The 19,713-nt window shown below is 41.2% G+C and overlaps 1 protein-coding gene across 1 annotated transcript in view; it reads left to right on the top strand.

Annotated features, from left to right (window-relative positions):
* The first annotated feature begins 6,258 nt into the window (after nucleotides 1-6,258).
* The window catches only part of ANXA5 (annexin A5), a 37,587-nt gene continuing 24,132 nt past the window's right edge, over nucleotides 6,259-19,713 (top strand). The window contains exons 1-3 of the mRNA XM_053574120.1: nucleotides 6,259-6,399; nucleotides 6,600-6,643; nucleotides 18,870-18,954. Of these exons, the coding sequence (XP_053430095.1) occupies nucleotides 6,635-6,643; nucleotides 18,870-18,954 (94 nt within the window). The 5' untranslated portion in view covers nucleotides 6,259-6,399; nucleotides 6,600-6,634. The remainder of the gene's footprint in view (nucleotides 6,400-6,599; nucleotides 6,644-18,869; nucleotides 18,955-19,713) is intronic.

The raw sequence follows: 19,713 nt of genomic DNA, 5'->3' as shown, positions 1-19,713 counted from the left end.
AGTTAGCGACATCGTTAAACTGTAGGACACTAAGATGGTGTCTGGAGAGTTGGGAAAACCTCACACATTTGATGTCAGAAATGTTGCGTGAGTAGGCAAAAGTTCCACATCCCCATCACCCCATCAGAATACGAAAGTCAGGGTTGTCCAGGGTAACAGACCATGAAGATGTGTATGTATATATAAAACTTAGATTTATTTATATATATATATAAAAAACTTAGATTTATTAAAAGATACTGCTCATGAGATCATAGGGGCTAAGGAGTCCTACTGCCCACATCTGTGAGCTGGAGACTCAGGGAAGTTGGTGGTGTAGTTGCAAGGCCTGAGAGCTTGAGAGCCAGTAATGTGGAGCTTCCAGAGCAAGTCTGAAGGCCTGAGGATCTGGAGTGCTGAGGGTAGGAGAAGACTGTTGTCCCAGCTTAGCACAGAGTAAATTCAAACTTCCTCTGCCTTTGTTGTTCTATTCCGTCCCTCACTTGGTTGGAAGATGTCCACCCATGTTGGGGAGTACCATCTGCTTTACTCAGTTACCAATTCAAAGTCTATTCTCTTCTGGAAACACCTCCACAAACGTACCTGGAAATAACATTTACCCATATATCTGGGCATCCTGTAGGCTAGTTAACATATAGCATTAACCATTACAACCAGGAACCTCCTGAATACTTCCTATTCTATCTTATCTCTTACGTTAACAAAATTTTGCTGTATCATCTCAGTTACGCTGTTAGATTGAACACTGTAATTGAACAGTTTCTCTTTGTGTATACACATATATATAATATATATTTTAAGTCACTATATTTTCATGTCAATGTCAGGGCCTGGCACAATAAATTTGTTTAATATATGAATAAAAACTCAAAGACACCAATGTTGAGAGGACCATCAAACTGGCCCCAGCAGCTGCAGTGGGCTGGGGGATGTGTGTGGGTGCTGAGAAATTGGCTCCTGGTAGGTAGGGCCTACAATAGTACAGCAATAGATTTAGAGTGACTTAATTTTGGTTTTTGAGTGGGATGGGTGGAGACTGAATCATCAGCATGAAAAATGAGGGTGGGGTTTAGTGGTAAGAGTTTTTGGAAAAAGACAGATGAGAAATTGAAACCAATCTTCTTATTTTAGGCATTAAATAAGTCAGCCCATTTAATTCTAACCACTATCCCAAATAAGGAAAAATAAAATCATTGACCAAGGTTATATACTAGTAAGATTATAAAGCAAATTTGTACATAACCAGGGATAAGTCCTCTCTAGAATTCAGACGTCTGAGACTACATTTATTCCTTTGGCAAAGTTTTCTCTTATGAGATTTCCTTTTAATGTTTTTTCATATCTCCTAATCATTCTGAAAATCTGTAGTTTTCAGTTAACAGCAACATTTCTTTAAAAAATGAAACAAAACAAACAAAAGACCATTAGACCACAATGCATTCATTCACGTATCCACTCATTCATTCAAAACATTCAATGATGGGGCATAGTAGCTCATGCCTGTAATCCTAGCACTCTGGGAGGACGATGTGGGTGGATTACTTGAGCTCACTAGTTTAAGACCAGCCTGAGCAAGAGTGAGACCCTGTCTCTAAAAAATAGCCAGGTGTTGTGGTGTGTGCCTATAGACTCAGCTACTTGGGAGGCTGAGGCAAGAGGATCAGTTGAGCTCGTGAGTTTGAGGTTGTTGTGAGCTATGATGCCACAGCACCCTACCCAGGGCAACAGAGTGAGACTCTGTCTCAAAAAAAAAAAAAAAAAAAATTCAGTGAGCAGTGCTGGGCACTGTACTAGGTATTGGGAGTTCAGCAATAAATAAAAGAGACAGGATAGTTGTCCTTTTATGAGTACACTTGGTAGTTGCATTGCTTCTTTTACTAATAGCTTTAAGAATCTTAATCAGCCCTAAAACGTTCTGACAGATTCCTATGAGACATCCTAATAATTTACCCAAGACCTAAATTCCAGTCTCCTGCTAGAGAAGTCCATTTATACTTTACTGGAAAAATAGAAATATTTTGAATAAAAACAGTGGGAAGAAATCTAAAGCTAAAAATCTCCTAAGGAGTCTGCTTTTAATTTCTTCGTAAGCATGTGGATCTTGTTAAGGGGACAGTTAGCACTGTTGGCTCAGGATGAGGTTCTGAAAGTATATTTGGATGTGTTACTATGGTCTGACTGTGTCCCTCCCAAATTTATGTCAAAATCCTGTTCTCTGAGGTGGGTGGTAGGGCCTTTGGGGGGTGTTTAGGTCAGCAAGACTCTGCCTCATGGTTAAGATTAGTGCTTTCTGTGTTTTGAATGTGCCCCTCTCAAAGTTCATGTGTTGGAAACAATCTCCAATGCAACATTGGAGGGGGGGACCTTTAAGGTGTGATTAGGTCATGAATGGATGAATGCTGTTATTATGGAAGTAGGTTTCTGAGTGCTTGCTTGCCCTTCTGCCATAGGATGATGTAGCACAAAGGCCCCTGATACCAGTGCCATGGTACTGAACTTCTCACCCTCTGTGTGGGCTAAATAAATATCTATTCTTTATAAATTATCCAGTCCATTATCCATGAAGGCTACATAAATATTTATATGCATAAGAGGAAATGTAGAGGAAATGGACAAATTCCTGGAAACACACAAACTCCCCCCCCTCAACCAGGAAGAAATAGAATTCCTAAACAGACCTCTAACCAACAGGAAGATCAAATCAGTGATAAATCCCCTAACCACAACAAAAAAAGCCTGTGACCAGATGGATTCATGGACACATTCTATCAGCCATACAAAGAAGAGCTAGTACCCAGAATATAGAAATCATTATTCTGAAATTAGAGAAAAGTTATTTTTTACTTATTCAAAGACCATTAACTCATTTTTTAACCTATTTATGGATCAGTATAATCAAAAGATACAGCAGGGCAATAAAGATATGATCAAAACATTGGACTTGAGAGATGTAGAAACTGCAACATGAGGCAGCTTATTGACTTGTTTGGAGTAAATTAGCTGGCTCCTGAATGATACAAATAATTGAAGAAAAGACTAATATAGAGAAAATCCCAAGTTTATAAATAAATAAAGTTTCAAAAGTGTGTTTGTAAGTTAGTTGTCTGACATTTGTTATATTTTTTCCAATTAAAAAAACTGATGTGACCTGATTGTCTCATAGACAATTGCTGAAATCTATTATTTTTACCCAAGAACAATACACCAAACAAACCAAAATTATTATGTGATACTTATAATTAACACAACACAAAGACAGCACCCTAAGATGAACTTTCATTTTAAATACATAGGAAGAAAAAGTTTAGTTAGGAGAATGAAAGAGTTAACTAGACAAGCTAATGAGATTGTGAAGATGACATCTGGATACTGATTAGACATTTCTGAGGATGAATTACAGACACTGCATTTAAAAATGCAAAAGTTTTCAGAATTAAAATAGAGTTATTTGTGTTAAAAAATAAAACAAAACGTTGACAAGTGCCCCAGGAAGACCATGAAGGGTATGTTCTCATACACAAATGCCTGATATCAAGAACTACCATAAAAGACTCTTGCAGAAACCACAACTTTGGACAATGGCCATTGCCGCAACCTTACACAAAAAAGTACTTCTGGGAAGACAACTGCCAACCAACCTTGGACTGGTGCCACCCTCGTTATTGATCCTTATACCAAGGATAATTATCTCAAAGTAATGATGTAATTTTCCTCATTGTTCCTTTGAAAACCTTTATCTTCCTTTACCTGCCCCAATACACACATAGTTTACTATATGACATGCATATTCCCCTATAAATTCCCATGTAAATTCCCATTCCCATATAAATATCATTTTCTTTCATAGAGTCCCTCTCTCTGTTATGTAAGTTGACAAGAGTTAGTAAGGAGACTTTTGGAATGCCTGTTATGTATATAACTCAGTAGTTAAAAAGCATCAATTGCTCAAAATCCATCACTTACATACACCAGTCAAAGCAGAATTGTTATGTGGTAGCTTCCCTTTAAGTCCCTTCTGCTTCAGCCATTTTAGAAAGTTCAATTCACACAGACACAAAAAGGTGCTTTTCCTTTTTTCGTTTTGCAGTTCACTTAACCAGATCACCCTTTCTCCCCTTCACTGCCTGATAAAAGATCCTCTCTCAAAACCTAATTCAAATGCCACATCAATTTTCTTTCAGAGAGTCTATCAATCTTTTTTAATCCCTTGGAAAAATATCAACTATCTTTCCTCTGAAACTAATTGCATTTTGATGGCATTTTATGCATTTTCGCCATGATTTATAGCCTGTCTCTCATTCTAGTGTCTGTAAACATTCTTTATCTGTAATATTAAATGCAAACTCTTAGGTATGGTTCTTCCACAGGTGCTCAACAGTTGTCAGATACAATTAAATTATAACAATCCAGGTTTCTGTTAAAGTCTTCTTAGAAATGTCTCAGACCACCTTTTGCAGAATAGTGTTCCATTCATTCCCATTTCCTAGCACTGCTTTCTTTTCGTTACAGCACACACCACATAACAGAGGCATAATAAAAATCTGTTTATTGTCTGTTTCGTCCACCAGAATGCATGGCCTATGAGAGCAGTGTCTTTGTTTTGTTTACTGTGTTATCCCAAAAGCCTAGAGCTGTGCCAGGTACACAGTAGGACTCAAATAAATTGCTGTAAGTGAAAGAAATACTCGGAAATATCAAGACTCTGGGTCCAATAATTTAATTATGTCACTACTTAGCTGCAGGACATAGAGCAAGTCATTAACTCATTCTGAGCATCATTTTCTATAACATCAATGATTGTCATATGGGATCACTGAGGTTCTAATTCCATTAATGGAAGAGTAGAACATGAAAGAAACAAAACAGAATTCAAGTGGATGTGTAAAGGAAAGAGAATGCTCTAGGGGATATCAAAGGAGCTACTATTGGTGACAGGCAGAAAGTGAAAAAGCATTGAAGACAAGGCTGTTTGTGGACGCCTGGGCCCGAGAAAGATGCCCCAGGAGAAGTGCTGAGTGGGGACACTGAGGCCACGAAGAGACACTGGACTGGTGGAGGGGAGGCTCTCAGAGGAAAGGCAACCGGACACAAGCACCTGGGGGCAGGGTGTGAGGAGGGGGGCAAGCTCCACATGCTTTGCAATTTTGTCTCCCTTTCTAGAGAACAACCGCTCTGCTGTGACTTTGTCAGGGTCAGGTTAAGCATGTGGTTCACATGTGAAAGCAAATCAGAACTTTTATCCAAAGAACCACATTTGTTCTCGGTTTAATTTATTTTTCTCATTCTCAGAGAAGACTAGATCTTTATCTCTTCTCTTGACTCTCCACGGCACTTTGCATTTCTCATCCTAAAATATGTGTCCAGAACACCAAGTCTAGTGTAGAAAGCTTTTGTCTTCTCGCCTTATCTTGTCGCCCCCGTTTTGACGCCTCTCCTCTGCCACACCAGTAAGGCTGGGAAGGTCACTATCTTTCTTCTGTTTCTTTTCCCAGCACATTCCTGCTCCAAAACCCTGTAGACTCCTCCCTCTCTCGCTCTCATTTTACGTTGAACCTATACAGGACATGGTTTAAACTTAAGTCAAATATTAAATCTCAGCTACTGGGAGGCTGAGGCAGGAGGATCGCTTGAGCCTAGAAGTTTGACGTGATCTATGACTAACGTCAATACACTCCAGCTGGAGCGACAGAGAGAGACCCTGTCTCCAAACGAAACAAAACACAAAAAACTAAATTAGGGAAAGCCTTTGAAATACTACACCTACGCTGCTAGTCTATAAATTTAAGAGGGGGCCATCTAGGAAGCAATCATTGACTCTTAAAGAGAAACACGGAGATACAAAAACAATTTGGGAAGTGATCCCCAAAGCTTCTCGCTTTTTAAATACCACGCTCAAAGACGCTCTGTCCTTGGCCGAAACCACTTTCTTTTGCCTCCAAAAGACGCCCACGTACTGACACCGCAATGTCAGGGCCGGCCGAGCTTTCCGAGGCCACCGAGGGGCGGCAGGGCCCAATGCTGCCACACTAGAGTCCTGGACAGCTCCCCAGCCCTTCCCGCTGCGCGAGGACGGGGCGGCCCCCGGGTCCTCCGGGGAGAAGCGCCCCCTCCCGGTCCCGACGAGCTGCGGCCGCGCCCCGGCCAGGCCCGCTGCGCCCACGGGACACCGGCGCTGCCACCCGACGCCGCGGAGGAGCCGCGCCCCACGCAGGCGCGCTGAGGCCGGGGCAGGGGCGGGCCGGGCCGGGAGGAGCGGGGCCGGGGCGGGGCCGCTGGCGTTTCCGTTGCTTGGAGCAGTCGGGGTGCAGCTGCCTAGGTCCTTCTCCACCCGCATCTCTACCTTTCCCCGCGCTCCGCCGCTCTGCAGGAGATTCGGGGCTCTTAAGTCACACGGGCTGGGTGAGTGGCCTCCCAACCTGGGGAGGGGACTCCCTGCAGAGAGGGGAGTCGAGTCGCCGGGTCGCTGGGTCCGGTCGGCCCGGCTTCGTGGCCGGGGCTCTCGGGACTCTCTGAGCGCCCAGGCTTCTCCCCGGACTTGCACTATGGGCGGGGCCGGGACGGGAGTGTCCCGCTGACCAGCGGTGTCTCCTTTCTTGCAGTCCTGCATCGCCTTCCCCTGAGCTGACAAGTCGCCATGGAACAGGTAAGGCCGTGCGTCCCGCGGCGGCGCTCCGATTTACCCACAAGGTAAAGCAACGACTGGGGACATACAGAATTTACGTACAGAATTTGAAAGCCAAAAAGTTTAACTGTAAGCTGAATCTGCCTCCGCGAACTCTTGCACACCTTTCTACTCCTCCCTTTCCTGCGGTCCCTCTTCCTCTGGCCGAGGGTCCCCCGGAACCTGCTCGGCGCCGCCGAGCCCCGCGCGCAGCGGCTGGTGACGTGGCCGGTTTCTGCGCGCTCCCTTTTCATGAGTGAATGTGTAAAAGCGGGCCTTTCCCAAAATCCAGAATCGCTAAAATTAGATCAGAGCAGGAACAGCTCATCGTGGTCATGTGAGCCCAAAGCTTACTTTTTCCCCCCTTAGTTTCCTTTAATTTCTTTTTTTCCTGCGAAGTTTCCTGTATTTTAATATTGTGGTTGAGCTTGGCTTTTTCCAGTTGCTCAGCCCAGTTTTACTGAAAGGAACTCTTGGTCATAGGCACCGATTTTTTTCATGCAAAAGATTAAAACAGAAGAGCTGTTTTTCTTAAGCAATAAACTTGTGGAGTTCTGAATTGAATTTGCCTTGGGACTGTTTCAGGAGTCGGTTAACTAATATGAGCTTTTTTTTTTTGCTGTTATTATTTCTCAAAAATGTAGCAAAGAGAAAATTGTTGAATATATATAGCAGTCTTTAAAAACTGAAGGTATTACACAATCTTTTGTAAATTACACATAATTACCCCCAAACTAATTCCGCAGATCTTGCCGATCTAGTTGGCTTGTCAAAGTCCAAATAGTTTTTTTAAACAAGTGTTTTAACTGCTCAAACAATGGTGTCTCTTAGTTGTAGTTCACTTTTCATCAGAATGACTTATCAAACTTGATAGGGTTTCAGGGTCCTTTCCAAGTGAAAATGGGAGGATTAAGATGAGTTGGTAGCTTTATTAAATTTATACAGTGCTCCCATTCTTCCTCTTTTGCACTTACATGTAACGATAAACCAATTCTTATATTACGGCATGTGGAAAGTTTAGGTTTTTCTCTGGGGAAAGGATAGTTTTACGTGGAATTAACTTACTTTATCTGAGGAATTTTTTTCCTGTCTTGATATGCTGGTGTGGTGATGTACATAAGGATTTAGCAAGCATCAAAAAATAATTCCCTTTATCCTTGCTTATTTGGCTGTTTTTTGAATCTCTTTTGTAAGTTTCCCAGTGATGTCAGTCAATTCTTTTCATTATGTAGACTCTTTACCCAAGATAGTATAAATGAACACATTTTTCAATTGTAGACATTAATTTTGATAATTGCAAAGAATGCTAATAGTGTAGAGGCCATTATATATAAAACCTAGGAGACCAGTGGCTTGCATCATAAAATTACGTGTGTGATCTCTGTGATAGTATAACACTAAGATTGTTTGCTATCAAAACCACAGTTTTTATTCATGGTAAAGTTGTAAGTGCTGTTAGAAAAAGATACAGTGTTGAATTTTGCTGTAACTTTGTAGTTATCGTTGGAAACCATGGAAGTAAAACATTTTGTTAAAATATTTAGGATTAAAACCAGACATGGTGGCGTATACTTGTAGCCCCAGCTACTGGGAGGCTGAGATGGGAGGATCCCTTAAACCCCAGAGTTTGAAGTTGAGGCTCAACAGAGCAGCATAGCATAACTCTGTTTCTAAAGCCCCAGCTACTGGGAGGCTGAGATGGGAGGATCCCTTAAACCCCAGAGTTTGAAGTTGAGGCTCAACAGAGCAGCATAGCATAACTCTGTTTCTAAAAAACCTAAAAAACGAAAGTATATTGGCTTGTACTCTTTGGTTGAGAAATATCAAGAGTTGGCTGTATTTCATAGATGAATAATCCACTTAATACATTTTAATTCAATTTAAAGCTTTTATAGCTCTTATTTTTAAGATAACCAACCTTTGAAATTTAAATTTTGGACAATCTGAATTTAATTTTATTTATAATGTTGTTTATAAAGAGTTATTTGGGGCCAGGCACGGTGGCTCAGATGTTTAATCCTAGCACTCTGGGAGGCCGAGGCAGGTGGATTAACTGAGCTCACAGGTTTGAGACCAGCCTGAGCTAGAGTAAGACTTCCTCTCTAAAAATAGCTGGGCGTTGTGGAGGGCACCTTTAGTCCCACCTACTTGGGAGGCTGAGGCAAGAGAATCACTTGAGCCCTAGAGTTTGAGGTTTCTGTGAGCTATGATGCCACGGCATTCTACCGAGGGTGACAAAGTGAGACTCTTTTCTCAAAAAAAAAAAAAAAGTTAAAAAAAGAGTTATCTGGGGGCAGTAGGAATGTCCTGAAGGCAAAAATAAGCTACATAATCGATCTCTAGAAACTTCATGAACATTACAGCATCACAGTTAGTTCTATGATACATATTTAAAGATTCTTTTTTGTTTTTTTGAGACAGAGTCTCAAGCTGTAGACCGGGTAGATTGCCATGGCATCATAGCTCACAGCAACCTCCAACTTGGGCTCAAGTGATCCTCTTGCCTCAGTTTTTCTATTTTTTTTTTTTTGCTGGGGCTGGGTTTGAACCCACCACCTCTGGCATATGGGGCCAGTGTCCTACTCCTTTGAGCCACAGGTGCCACCCTAGTTTTTCTATTTTTAGTGGAGATGGGGTCTCACTCTTGCTCAGGATGGTCTCAAACTCATGAGCTCAGGCAATCCACCTGCCTCAGCCTCCCAGAGGGCTAGAATTAGAGGCGTGAGCCACTGTGCTAGGCCTCTATGATATATACTTAAACTGCACAAGATTTGATCGGAAACTTTTTGTGTTGATTTGAAATTATTGCACTGTAATAATTTACAAAGGCCCTGTAGAGCAAGCAAGATCATTGTAAAGAAGTAAATTTGAGATGAGGCTCATTGATTGCATCTTTTCATGCCATTCACTTTCAAAGTCATATCTCTGCAGCTAATGGTTCGCTCTTGGGATCTTAGATCAGAGTAACCAGTGTACACATGGCCTATGCTGCTCTAGGTTAGTCTTTTTCAGTTCCTGATCCCTTTGATTCTTCCCCCCCCTTTGATTCTTGTCTTGATTTTGGATACTGAAAAAGAACTAGTTCCAAAACTACTTGGCTGCTTTGTGAGCCAGTGAGCAATTCACTGGCATTCAGCAAACCCTAATTCCCTTATCTAGTATCCAGTGCTCCTTGGAAGACCTACATAGGTGATCAAGATAGAGGTGAGCAGTCTGTGGTTTTCCTTTTTTAATGACTTAGAAGTTCAAAATAGTAGAAACATAACAATATTTTTACATCAGGGATTCATTTCTGAAATAAAATGTATTCATCTAACCTTTATACTATTCTAAAATTTCACAAATATATCAGTTTTTAAAAAAATCTAGTGCTCCTAAGACCTTTTCTTTGGGTATATTTTTAGATCCAATCTTTGAATTTAGTAGTTTACAAAATATATAAACATATAAACAATTGATTAATAGGGATGTATATGCCTATTAACTTTATTTCTTTGGAAACTAGTTCTTAACTGTTCTGTTTATTTTCCTTTTGTTATGTGCATTCATGAATGTATGAAGATTTTGTATTCCTGTTATATGCCAGGTATTGTTAGACGTGAAATGTGCAATGGGAAATAGAAGTAAGATTTATAAATGTAATAGATGTATTGCCAAGTCTTTTTGTGCATTATTTAGCCCTTGTAATACAGTTTTGGAAATAAGTACTACTATTTCTCTTTCACAGAAGAGGAAATTGAGGTTACTTAGCTGGCATTGGTTGCATAGGATAAAGGAAGGAAGCCATTGTACACAGGGGCAGCAACAACAAGAAATGTAAATGCTTGGGGGTGCAAATGAGTTTGGCATGACCAGGAACTGCAGGAAGTATGATATTCCTAGAGTGCACCTGCCGTAAAGTGGGGAAATGGAGGCTTGCCTTTGAAAGGGATGCCAGATAGGTAGACAGGAACTAGAGCTAAAGCATATGAACCATTTTGTAGGTAATCACAAGCTATCAAACAGTTTCAGGTTGGGATGGGCCATGGTAAGGTTTATATTTAACAAAGATCTCCCTGGTACCAATGTGATGGTTGCACTTCTGAAGGTTGCAGAGGACAATGGAGTAGGAATTGGGGGCAGGGAGAGGGAAGTTGGATATTAGAAGACTACTTAGGAAAGTGTTGTAGTAATACCCATGGGTCTTTAAGGGCTTAATTTAGGTACTGGCTGAGACTTTTGATAGGCATGGCCTGTGAGAAAGAGTGGGCAAATATGATGCATGAGTGGGTTGGTGATGGCTGGCAAATGGTCAGGTGAAGGTCAGGATGGCTGATTTGCTTGACCATGGTTGATTGTGTTTTCCTTTGAGAAAAAAATGTAGGTTTGTGGTGGAAAAGAGAGAGTAGTGAATTTGTTGAATTTGAGTTCCTTATAAAATATTTAGGAGGCATTATCTAATGAGAGTAGGGTAGATATAATCTCTGAATGCTCTTACATCTCTGTAGGTTCATTTGTTTATGTATTATTTATCTCTTCCCACAACTAAAAAGAATTTGAAGCTAACTTATTTCCTACATTTGCCTATTACAGCCACATTCATGAGTGTTGTGCCCCTTGTTTAGACATAAAAGGAAAGACAAGGTCGTGAATCTGTGTAGACTCTTTAATATGAGAAACTTGGTTGATTCTGAAGTGCTGGTATGAATGAATTGGTTAGAGATACAGCTTTCAAGTGTTATTCATAGATGGCCAGTTGAACAATTAGATAAAATCGCATATTGTCCCCTGACCTCTGGCAGGAACTAATGCCACTTGGCCACTTTACCTTAGGGCATCCCTGCCAGTCATGGGCAATTTCTAAGAGCACACAATTTAACTTTCCACTTTATTGGTATTTGCCAAGGGAACACATTCTCATACTGGTTGGGAGATTTATTTATTTATTTATTTCATTAAATCATAGCTGTGTATAATTATGTGTACAATTATGGGGTACAATGTACTGGTTTTATATACAATTTGAAATACTTTCATGAAACTGGATAACATAGCCTTCACCACATTTTCTTATTGTGTTAAGACATTTATATTCTACACTTAGTAGATTTAACATGTACTCTTGTAAAATGCACCATAGGTGTGGTCCCACCAATTACCCTTCCTCTACCCATCCTCCCACTCCCCTCCTTCTCCTCTTTCACCTTCATCTTGGGCTTTAGTTGGGTTACAGCATTCATATGGAAGTGTGGGTGTTTATAAATTGGTTTCATAGTAGGGCTGAGTACATTGGATACTTTTTCTTCCATTCTTGAGATATTTTGCTAAGAAGAATATGTTCCAGCTCCATCCATGTATACATAAAAGAGGTAAAGTCTCCATCTTTTTTAAGGCTGCATAATATTCTATGGTATGCATAAACCACAATTTATTAATCCATTCATGGGTCGATGGCACTTGGGCTTCTTCCATGACTTAGCAATTATGAATTGGGCTGTAATAAACATTCTGGTGCAAATATGTTTGTTATAAAGTGATTTTGGGTCTTCTGGATATATACCCAAGGTTAGCCCACATCACAAAATCCCAAAACCATAGATGTTGGCATGGATGTGGAGAAAAGGGAACACTTCTGCACTGCTGGTGGGAATGCAAACTAATACATTCCTTTTGGAAAGATGTTTGGACTTCACCTAGGGATCTAAAAATAGACCCGGCTGGGAGATTTAAAGAAGCACATGACATTAAATATACAGTATTAAAAAAATACACAACAGTGGCAGGCATCTGTAGTCCCATCTACTTGGGAGGTGAGGCAAGAAGATCGCCTAAGTCCAGGAGTTGGAGGTTGCTGTGAGCTGTGTGACGCCATGGCACTCTACTGAGAGCAATAAAGTGAGACCCTGTCTCTACAAAAAAAAAAATACACAACAAAGATTTTAATCATATTTAAAATCTTTACTTTGTTATCAAAAACCATCACTGTAAAATAGTTTAAATTACTTAAGTTACTTAAACTATTTTACAGTGATGCTTGTTTTCCCTTAACACTTGATTTTAAGAAATAGATTACAGATAGTAAAATAGACAAAATAGGTTAAAAGCAAAAACACGTAAGAAAAAGGACAGAGGGAAAGGAATTTTTGTGAAAATAAGCAATAGGCCGATTTTGAGTTTAAAGCTTTGGACATAACATTTGTCTTTTCTGATGGGAATAGAGCAAGGTTGGGACTTGGAGCCTGAGAGGGCATCACTGACTCCTGATGTTTGTACCCTTCAGTCCTCTTGGAGTTTCTGTTTTTTTTTTTTCCTTGATATTTATTTTACTTTGCAACTCAAAGCATAATCACTTCACACTGACTTTTCACTCTTTTCTTGCTTATTTCATTTCTTTCTTAGAACAATGTTTGAAAAAGTTTTTTTTTCTCATTAGTGGGACCCATTTTCACAGGAAATATTAATGGGCCTCTAATAGGTACAGCAGGTTAAGCCTGAAGTGCTCCGACTGGAGTAGGGAGAGTTTTCCCGTCTTCCCACTTTTCTGGGTGGCTGCTGAGCCCTTTGGAAGCCTGATCTTCTGAAGAACCACACTCAATCAGGGAATAGTGGCTTGGCACTTGGCCAGCCCTAGTGGTTTACTTTGTGATTTCTGACCCTGAGTTAGATTATGTGGAATGGTGAGTGGGTGTTTGATGAAATATTGTTCATGTAGAACTGGAAGACAAACTTAAGAGATTTGGTGATTGCTAGGAAAGGGTCAGGTGAAGGTCAGGATGACTGACTTGCTTAAGAGAGTTTAGTGCTCTTGTGCCTTCGGGAAAGCTTTATTTAAAATGTTCCAGGCAGGTGAATATTTTCTCATCTTTAAACTTGAAATAGTTTTTATGTGTTATTCCTCTGTGTCTAAGTTTTATGTCTAGGAAAGCAACCCTTCACTTGATTTTTGGTTAATTTTATTTATTTTTTTTTGACATACCTAGTCTTTGGAGGTAAAGAACTTTTTCATTTAGAGGGAAGAAAAAAGCCAACACAATTATAGAGCTAAAGAATGGATATTTTTGACAGTGAGAGTTAAAAGAGTGAATTATATGTTTTCGTCAAGAACTGTCTAAGAATATATAGTGATTTTCTTGGTAAGGCATTGGTGGTGGGAGGTAAAGGAAAGTGAGGATAAACTGAGGATGGTGAAGGGAGGGACCTGTTTGGAGTGGGCATCGGCCTGTGTAGTGCCTGGGGACTCCAGGGAACAGGGGAAGCCCTCTCATGTGAGTCATGTAAAGCCACATTTGCAGACATTTTTGTGTGGGGTTTGGGCAGGATGTCCAAACAAGGGTTCTGCCCTTATGACTCACGTCCGTGATTCACATCTGGTTCCTTAATTCCACTACATGGCTTTGCTAGCTTTGACTGATGACGCTGATTATAAGGAATGTAGCAAAATTGTTTCACAAATTCTAGAAAGCTCTGAAAAATATGACTGGCAGTTACTTCTTCCTTCATTGCAAGTAGCTGAGATTTTTGAGGATACTTTTCTTCCTTTCATCTTGTACCTAATTTCCTTCAGTCTTTGGGGTCAGTTTTCTTTTCTTTTTTGAGGTGTATTCCTCCTGTCTCTTCTGTTTCTAATCTCTCCCCTATTTTAACCTCTCTCTCTGTTTCTTCATCTCCTACAAACTGGATCAAGTCTCTTCTTTTCAAGTGTTGTTTCTAGGCTGATGTTGTGGCACTCCAGCCTGGGGCAACAGAGTGAGACTGTCTCAAAAAAAAAAAAAGTGTGTTTTTACAAAGTGTTATTTGTAAACGGGGAGTCATCAAAATACTCTGCCTCTCAATTAACTCCTAGGTGTCCTATAGTCAGTCTTTTATCACCACCAAAGACTTTCCATTTACCCAGTCCGGGGGAACCTTTTGGTCTCCCTCGACTTCCCTGTGGCATTGGACAGCGCTGCTTCTCCGTTCCTCTAGGAACGTTTGTCTCCTTAGGCTTCCATGCCATCACCCTCTGTGGATTTTCTTCTTGCCTCGGGGCTTTCCACAGTGTACATGATGTGTATGAGCCCAGGGCTACAGTCCCACGGCTTTTGTTCAAGTTCCAGCTCTGCCACTTGCTTGTTCCTGGTCACTTGTTGGTTTGCCAACCTTTCTAAGTGGGGATGTTTCTTCATCTGTAAAATGACGTGTCTTATTTCATTTTCTGTTGCTTATAACAGAATACTTAAACTGAGTAATTTATAAAGTAAAGGAAGTTATTTTGTGGAGTTATAGGGACTGGAAGTCCAAGGCTGAGAGCTGCGTCTGCTGAGGGCCTTCTTGCTGGTGAGGACTCTTTGCAGAGTTCCGAGGCCACTCACTCAAGGTGGCATGTGGTGAGGGGAGGGTTGTTGAGTGTGGTAGTTCAAGTCTCTTTTTTGTCTTATAAAGCCACTAGTCCTATTCCCATCTTAGCCCATTGATCCAGTAATCTGTAATAGTTATCTATTCATGAGGGCTCCCTCATGACACAATCACCTCTTTCAGGACACTCCTTTCAAACTGCCACATAGGAGATTAAGTGTCAGTGTGAGGTTCAGAGGAGACAAATACTCAAACCATAGTATGGGGGTTTACTAGAAGATCCATGCGAAGCCCTGAGCACAGTGCCTGGCTCATTGCTGCACTCAGCAGGTAGCTGCCATTCTGACTGTTGAACACCTTCCCTTCCATCTTCTCGGGCTCTTCTTCCCACCACTGTGTCAGTAACTCACAATCCGACTTCTTTTCTGGTCTACCTACTACGGGGAAATGTAAAACCAGCCATCTTCTTCATCCAAAAATCAGCATCATCTTAAATAGCACCCTACTACCTGGCTCTTGTTTTGTCTGTCTTTCCTTTCCATTGCCATCGCCCCTGCCTTGATCAGATTTTCTTTACCTTCTTTTATGTTGGTTTTGGAACAGTCTCCTGTTTCCACTCCCCATCCATTCCGTCGTCTCCACTGCTGCCAGCGTCGTCGTCACTGCGCAGAGTTGACACTGTTCTTCCCTGTGCCAGTGTCGGCTCATGGCTCCTTGTTGCCCAGAGGATGAAGTCTGCTCTCTGAATCAGGCTTTTCTGCCCCTCCTCTCCCCTCAATGGGACCTTCTCCTGGGTTTGTTTTTCTATTCAACTTCACTGCTTGTTCCACTTTGTTGCAATGCTTAACCCTTTATCCTAAGTACCAGATTGTTTGGTTCCTCCATGCTGCAAAATACTCTTTGGAACTTCTCTGCTTTCCTGAACCAGCCTGGCATATTCACAGGCAACCTTCAAGACATCTTCAAGAATTTTCTCTCTATTTCTTCTCTTTTTACCCTTCCCAGCTCAGTTCCTCGTTATGCGCTCACATGGTACAACCTTGGCATACATAGTCTACTGAACTTGATTAGTTATATGCCTATTATTTTCTACTTGACTTTTATTAAACACTTTGTCCATGGAAGGCATTCAAAAATGGTTGTCAGGTGAATAAATAAATAGGTAAAATGCAAGGGCAGCCAGACCTAAGTTCTCACATTAAGAGAAATTGTGGTATTTATTCATTTATACATCGATGTTGATGGTGTCTTTGTAATTCTTTAAATAAAAACTTCAGTTTGGTTTCTCGCAGATCTTTCCTAAACCGTGCTAATTTTGAAGGATTATCTTTTCAAATCTGATCCATTTCTCTCCTAGCCTATAGCTTCTTTTAATTATGTTAAATCATATGAAATTGCCAATATTCAATCATTCAAGGACTGAAGCTCCAGAACTGATGGATGGGGATTTATTGGTCTTTATTCATCTGTGCTCCTTAGTGGGGTGGAAGTGGAGACAAGCCTGGCTGTGGGTAGATTTCCCACTTGGTGGAATGAACAGCCCTGGCTTAGTTTCATGACCTTTCCATGACACAAGTGGGAGGGAGGTCCTCCCTCACCCTTTTCCTAGTTGGCCCTGGCTTAGGGGCTGGGAAATGAAAACTGCTACTGGTAAACAATCTGGGGCTGAGATATAACCTGAAGAACACGTCTTCTTCTCTTAGTTTGTGTCCTTTTGGCCTTATGATCATGACACTTGATCTCAGGAGTTAAGGTCAAGGGGAACCTCGTGAGGTCAAATTTTCTAGTAGGTTCTCTCATCACCAACTTTGTTCATGGGAAAGAACAATGTGTCTTCCCTTCTTAATAAGAGAGGGACTTCTGTTTTTTTTAGAGACAGAGTTTCACTTTGTCACCCTTGGTAGATTGCCCTGGTGTCACAGCTCACAGCAACCTCTAGCTCTTGGACTTAGGTGATTTTCTTGCCTCAGCCTCCCGAGCAGCTGGGACTACAGGTACCTGCCACAGCACCCAGCTATTTTTTTGTTGCAGTTTGGCCAGGGCTGGGTTTGAACCCACCACCCTCGGAATATGGCCAGCACCCTACTCACTGAGCCACAGGTACCGCCCGAGAAGGGATTTCTGTTAAAGGAAAAAATCATTCTGACAGCAAGGAAAACTTTATTCAAGAATATTGCAATACAGGTCATGACTGTCACAGTAGGGGAGAGAGATCAGGTTCCATTCCGAATACAGTGAAGACAACTGGGGATTTATAGTGAACAAGTAGAGTGAGGAGGTTGTGGATGGAAAATTATTAAGAGGAGACATCAAGTTAGGGAATTTCTCACTAAGTTGACTTAACAAGAGTCTTGTTGAAGGCAGGCTAAGATGATCAGATGTCAAGGATTGGGGGGGTTGAGGAAATTGATCAGATATGGAGAGTACTTCAGTTCATTAGAACAGTTGTAACAGAATACTATAGACTGGGTGCCTTATAAACATCAGACATTTATTTCTCACATTCTGGAGGCTGCAAGCCCAAGGTCAAGGTTCTTGTCAGCTTCTCTTCTGGGTTGTAGACCATTGCCTTCCTGCATCCTCACAGACCAGAGAGCAGAGAGAAAGAGGCTCTCTTGGGACTTTTACAAGGAGTCTAAATTCATCATGAGGGCTCTGCTCTCATGACTACATCTAATCCTAATTATCTCCCAAAGGTCCTATCTCCTGATACATCATGTTGTGGTGTAGGGTTTCAACATAAAGATTTCGAGGGGCCCAAGGACAAGGCCTAATTGAGAAGAGAGCTCAGAGGAAGCCTGTTCAAAGTTTTGGCAAGAAGAGAGTCTTTGTTGCTGTCTCCTGCTTTTTTAGGAAGCATAATTTAGTTCTACTAAAAAGAGAAAGTCACTGATCTGACCTTTGACGCTGTGTCCTGTGGAAGTTCTTTCCCATGGCTGTCTCTCATATGTCGTCTTTTAAAATTTGATTAGTGTTATTATGTTTTTGACATATGTAGCAATTGGAGGCTGAAGTAGAAAAGAAAATTGTCCCCTTGAAGGTGACTGTTTCTGTGTGTTCATAATACAACACGTAAGATTGTGAACCAGACAAGCTGTTAGTTTCTAGTTTTAGATGGTACTTTAATAGGAATTTTAAGGGAATTCAGAAACATTTTCTGGTAAAAATAAGTGCTGGAAGCCTCTCTTAATCATAAGGTGAGAATTTATGGCTCAATGTTAGTAGAGCCTTCTGACTCGAAGGATCTAATGACCCTGAAAACTTCTTTTGAAAATATTAAAGTGTTTTGATTACTGAACACACTATGAGATAATGTGTAACAAGAAGCTTTGTAAAGAACGTCTTCCAATACACCTTTATAAACTTCAAAAGATTTATATTCTTCTGGCACATGTGCTACCAAATATCTTTTCAGGCTTCAACGGGTTCTCTTAAGATCTCTAAGTAAGTCCACAGAAAGAGCACTTAGGTGAAAAATCATGTAATGATAGCACCGCTTAGAATTGAGTGCTCAGGGTAGGCATTAAGGTTTAATGTGGGTTTAGCATGCTCCTATTAGAGATCAAAGTGGCGAGAGACTTAATGGGAAGGAGGCTGCAAGGAAGTGCCCTCTGTGAACCAAGAGGTGTTGGTGGGGCTTGGTCACAGGGAAGAGGGAGCCAGCCTTCCCACCCATGGTACTGACTGTGTCAGGGTAGCTCATGTGCTGAACGGGTCCTTCTGATCCACATTATAAATGGTCTACCTCCCATTTCAAAGGGGGTCACAAATCTTATCAAAGGGCAAATTTGTTTAATGACTAAACATGAGATACAGCAAGTGGCTTATTGTTTATGTTGTTTGCTTTGTCATATTTGTCATGATATGAGTAATGCCTCTGTGTTTCCTGTTCTAGGTTCCCAAAGGCACCGTGAGTGACTTCCCTGGATTTGATGAGCGGGCCGATGCAGAAACTCTTCGGAAGGCCATGAAAGGCCTGGGTAAATTTAGCTTCCTTTTTGTTCTAAAAAAAGTACCATTTTGATTTGTTTTTAAATGAAGTCATTGATTATAGTAAGATAAATTTTAGATTATTTTGTTCTGAAATTTATAGGACAAAGGACACATTAAGGCAACCAAATAATAGACTATTTATAAACTTTGGTCTCTAGAACATAACAGGCCATGCAATTCAGCCTCTGTGCTTTTGTACCTGTCACCTTTACCTGTGCTATAGTGGCCTGAGTAGAGGAGACGCAGCTGTCCCAGAGGGTGAGCAGCTTTGCGTCTCTGTTCCCTCTGCCCAGTCGCATATCCAGTTCTCATTTTGTGAGTCTTTTAAATAGGATTCTCTTCTATTTCTAGCCATTTAAAAACTTCTCATCTTGAGGATTCCGCATGTAACTGGTCTCCCTGTGCTCAAGCTCCTGCACTGTGCTCATGTGAATTTTGGCCTTGCAGGGCCTTCTGCGGTGGCCCAGCCCACCTGTTCAGAATCATCTCCCTTCATTGCTCAATGCCTTCTCTGACCCCACCATTCTGGGTTATCTGCTATTCACAAAAGCCTCGTATTTTCCCACTGCTGAGCTTTTCCCCTGTTCCAAAACCTGTCTTTGTTTACATCACTGCTTTTACATTCCTTCCATCCTTCAAGACTGGTTGGGTTGTCACCTTTTCTGTGAAGCTTTTCCTGAGACTGCCTTCTACCTACCTCTTTCATCAGCTAAAAGCCTCTCTTTTCAACTCTATGTAATACCTGG

The sequence above is a fragment of the Nycticebus coucang genome, chromosome 1 (genome assembly GCF_027406575.1).
Source record: "Nycticebus coucang isolate mNycCou1 chromosome 1, mNycCou1.pri, whole genome shotgun sequence".
Taxonomy (NCBI): domain Eukaryota; kingdom Metazoa; phylum Chordata; class Mammalia; order Primates; family Lorisidae; genus Nycticebus; species Nycticebus coucang.
This window is presented reverse-complemented; position numbering and strand designations above follow the sequence as displayed.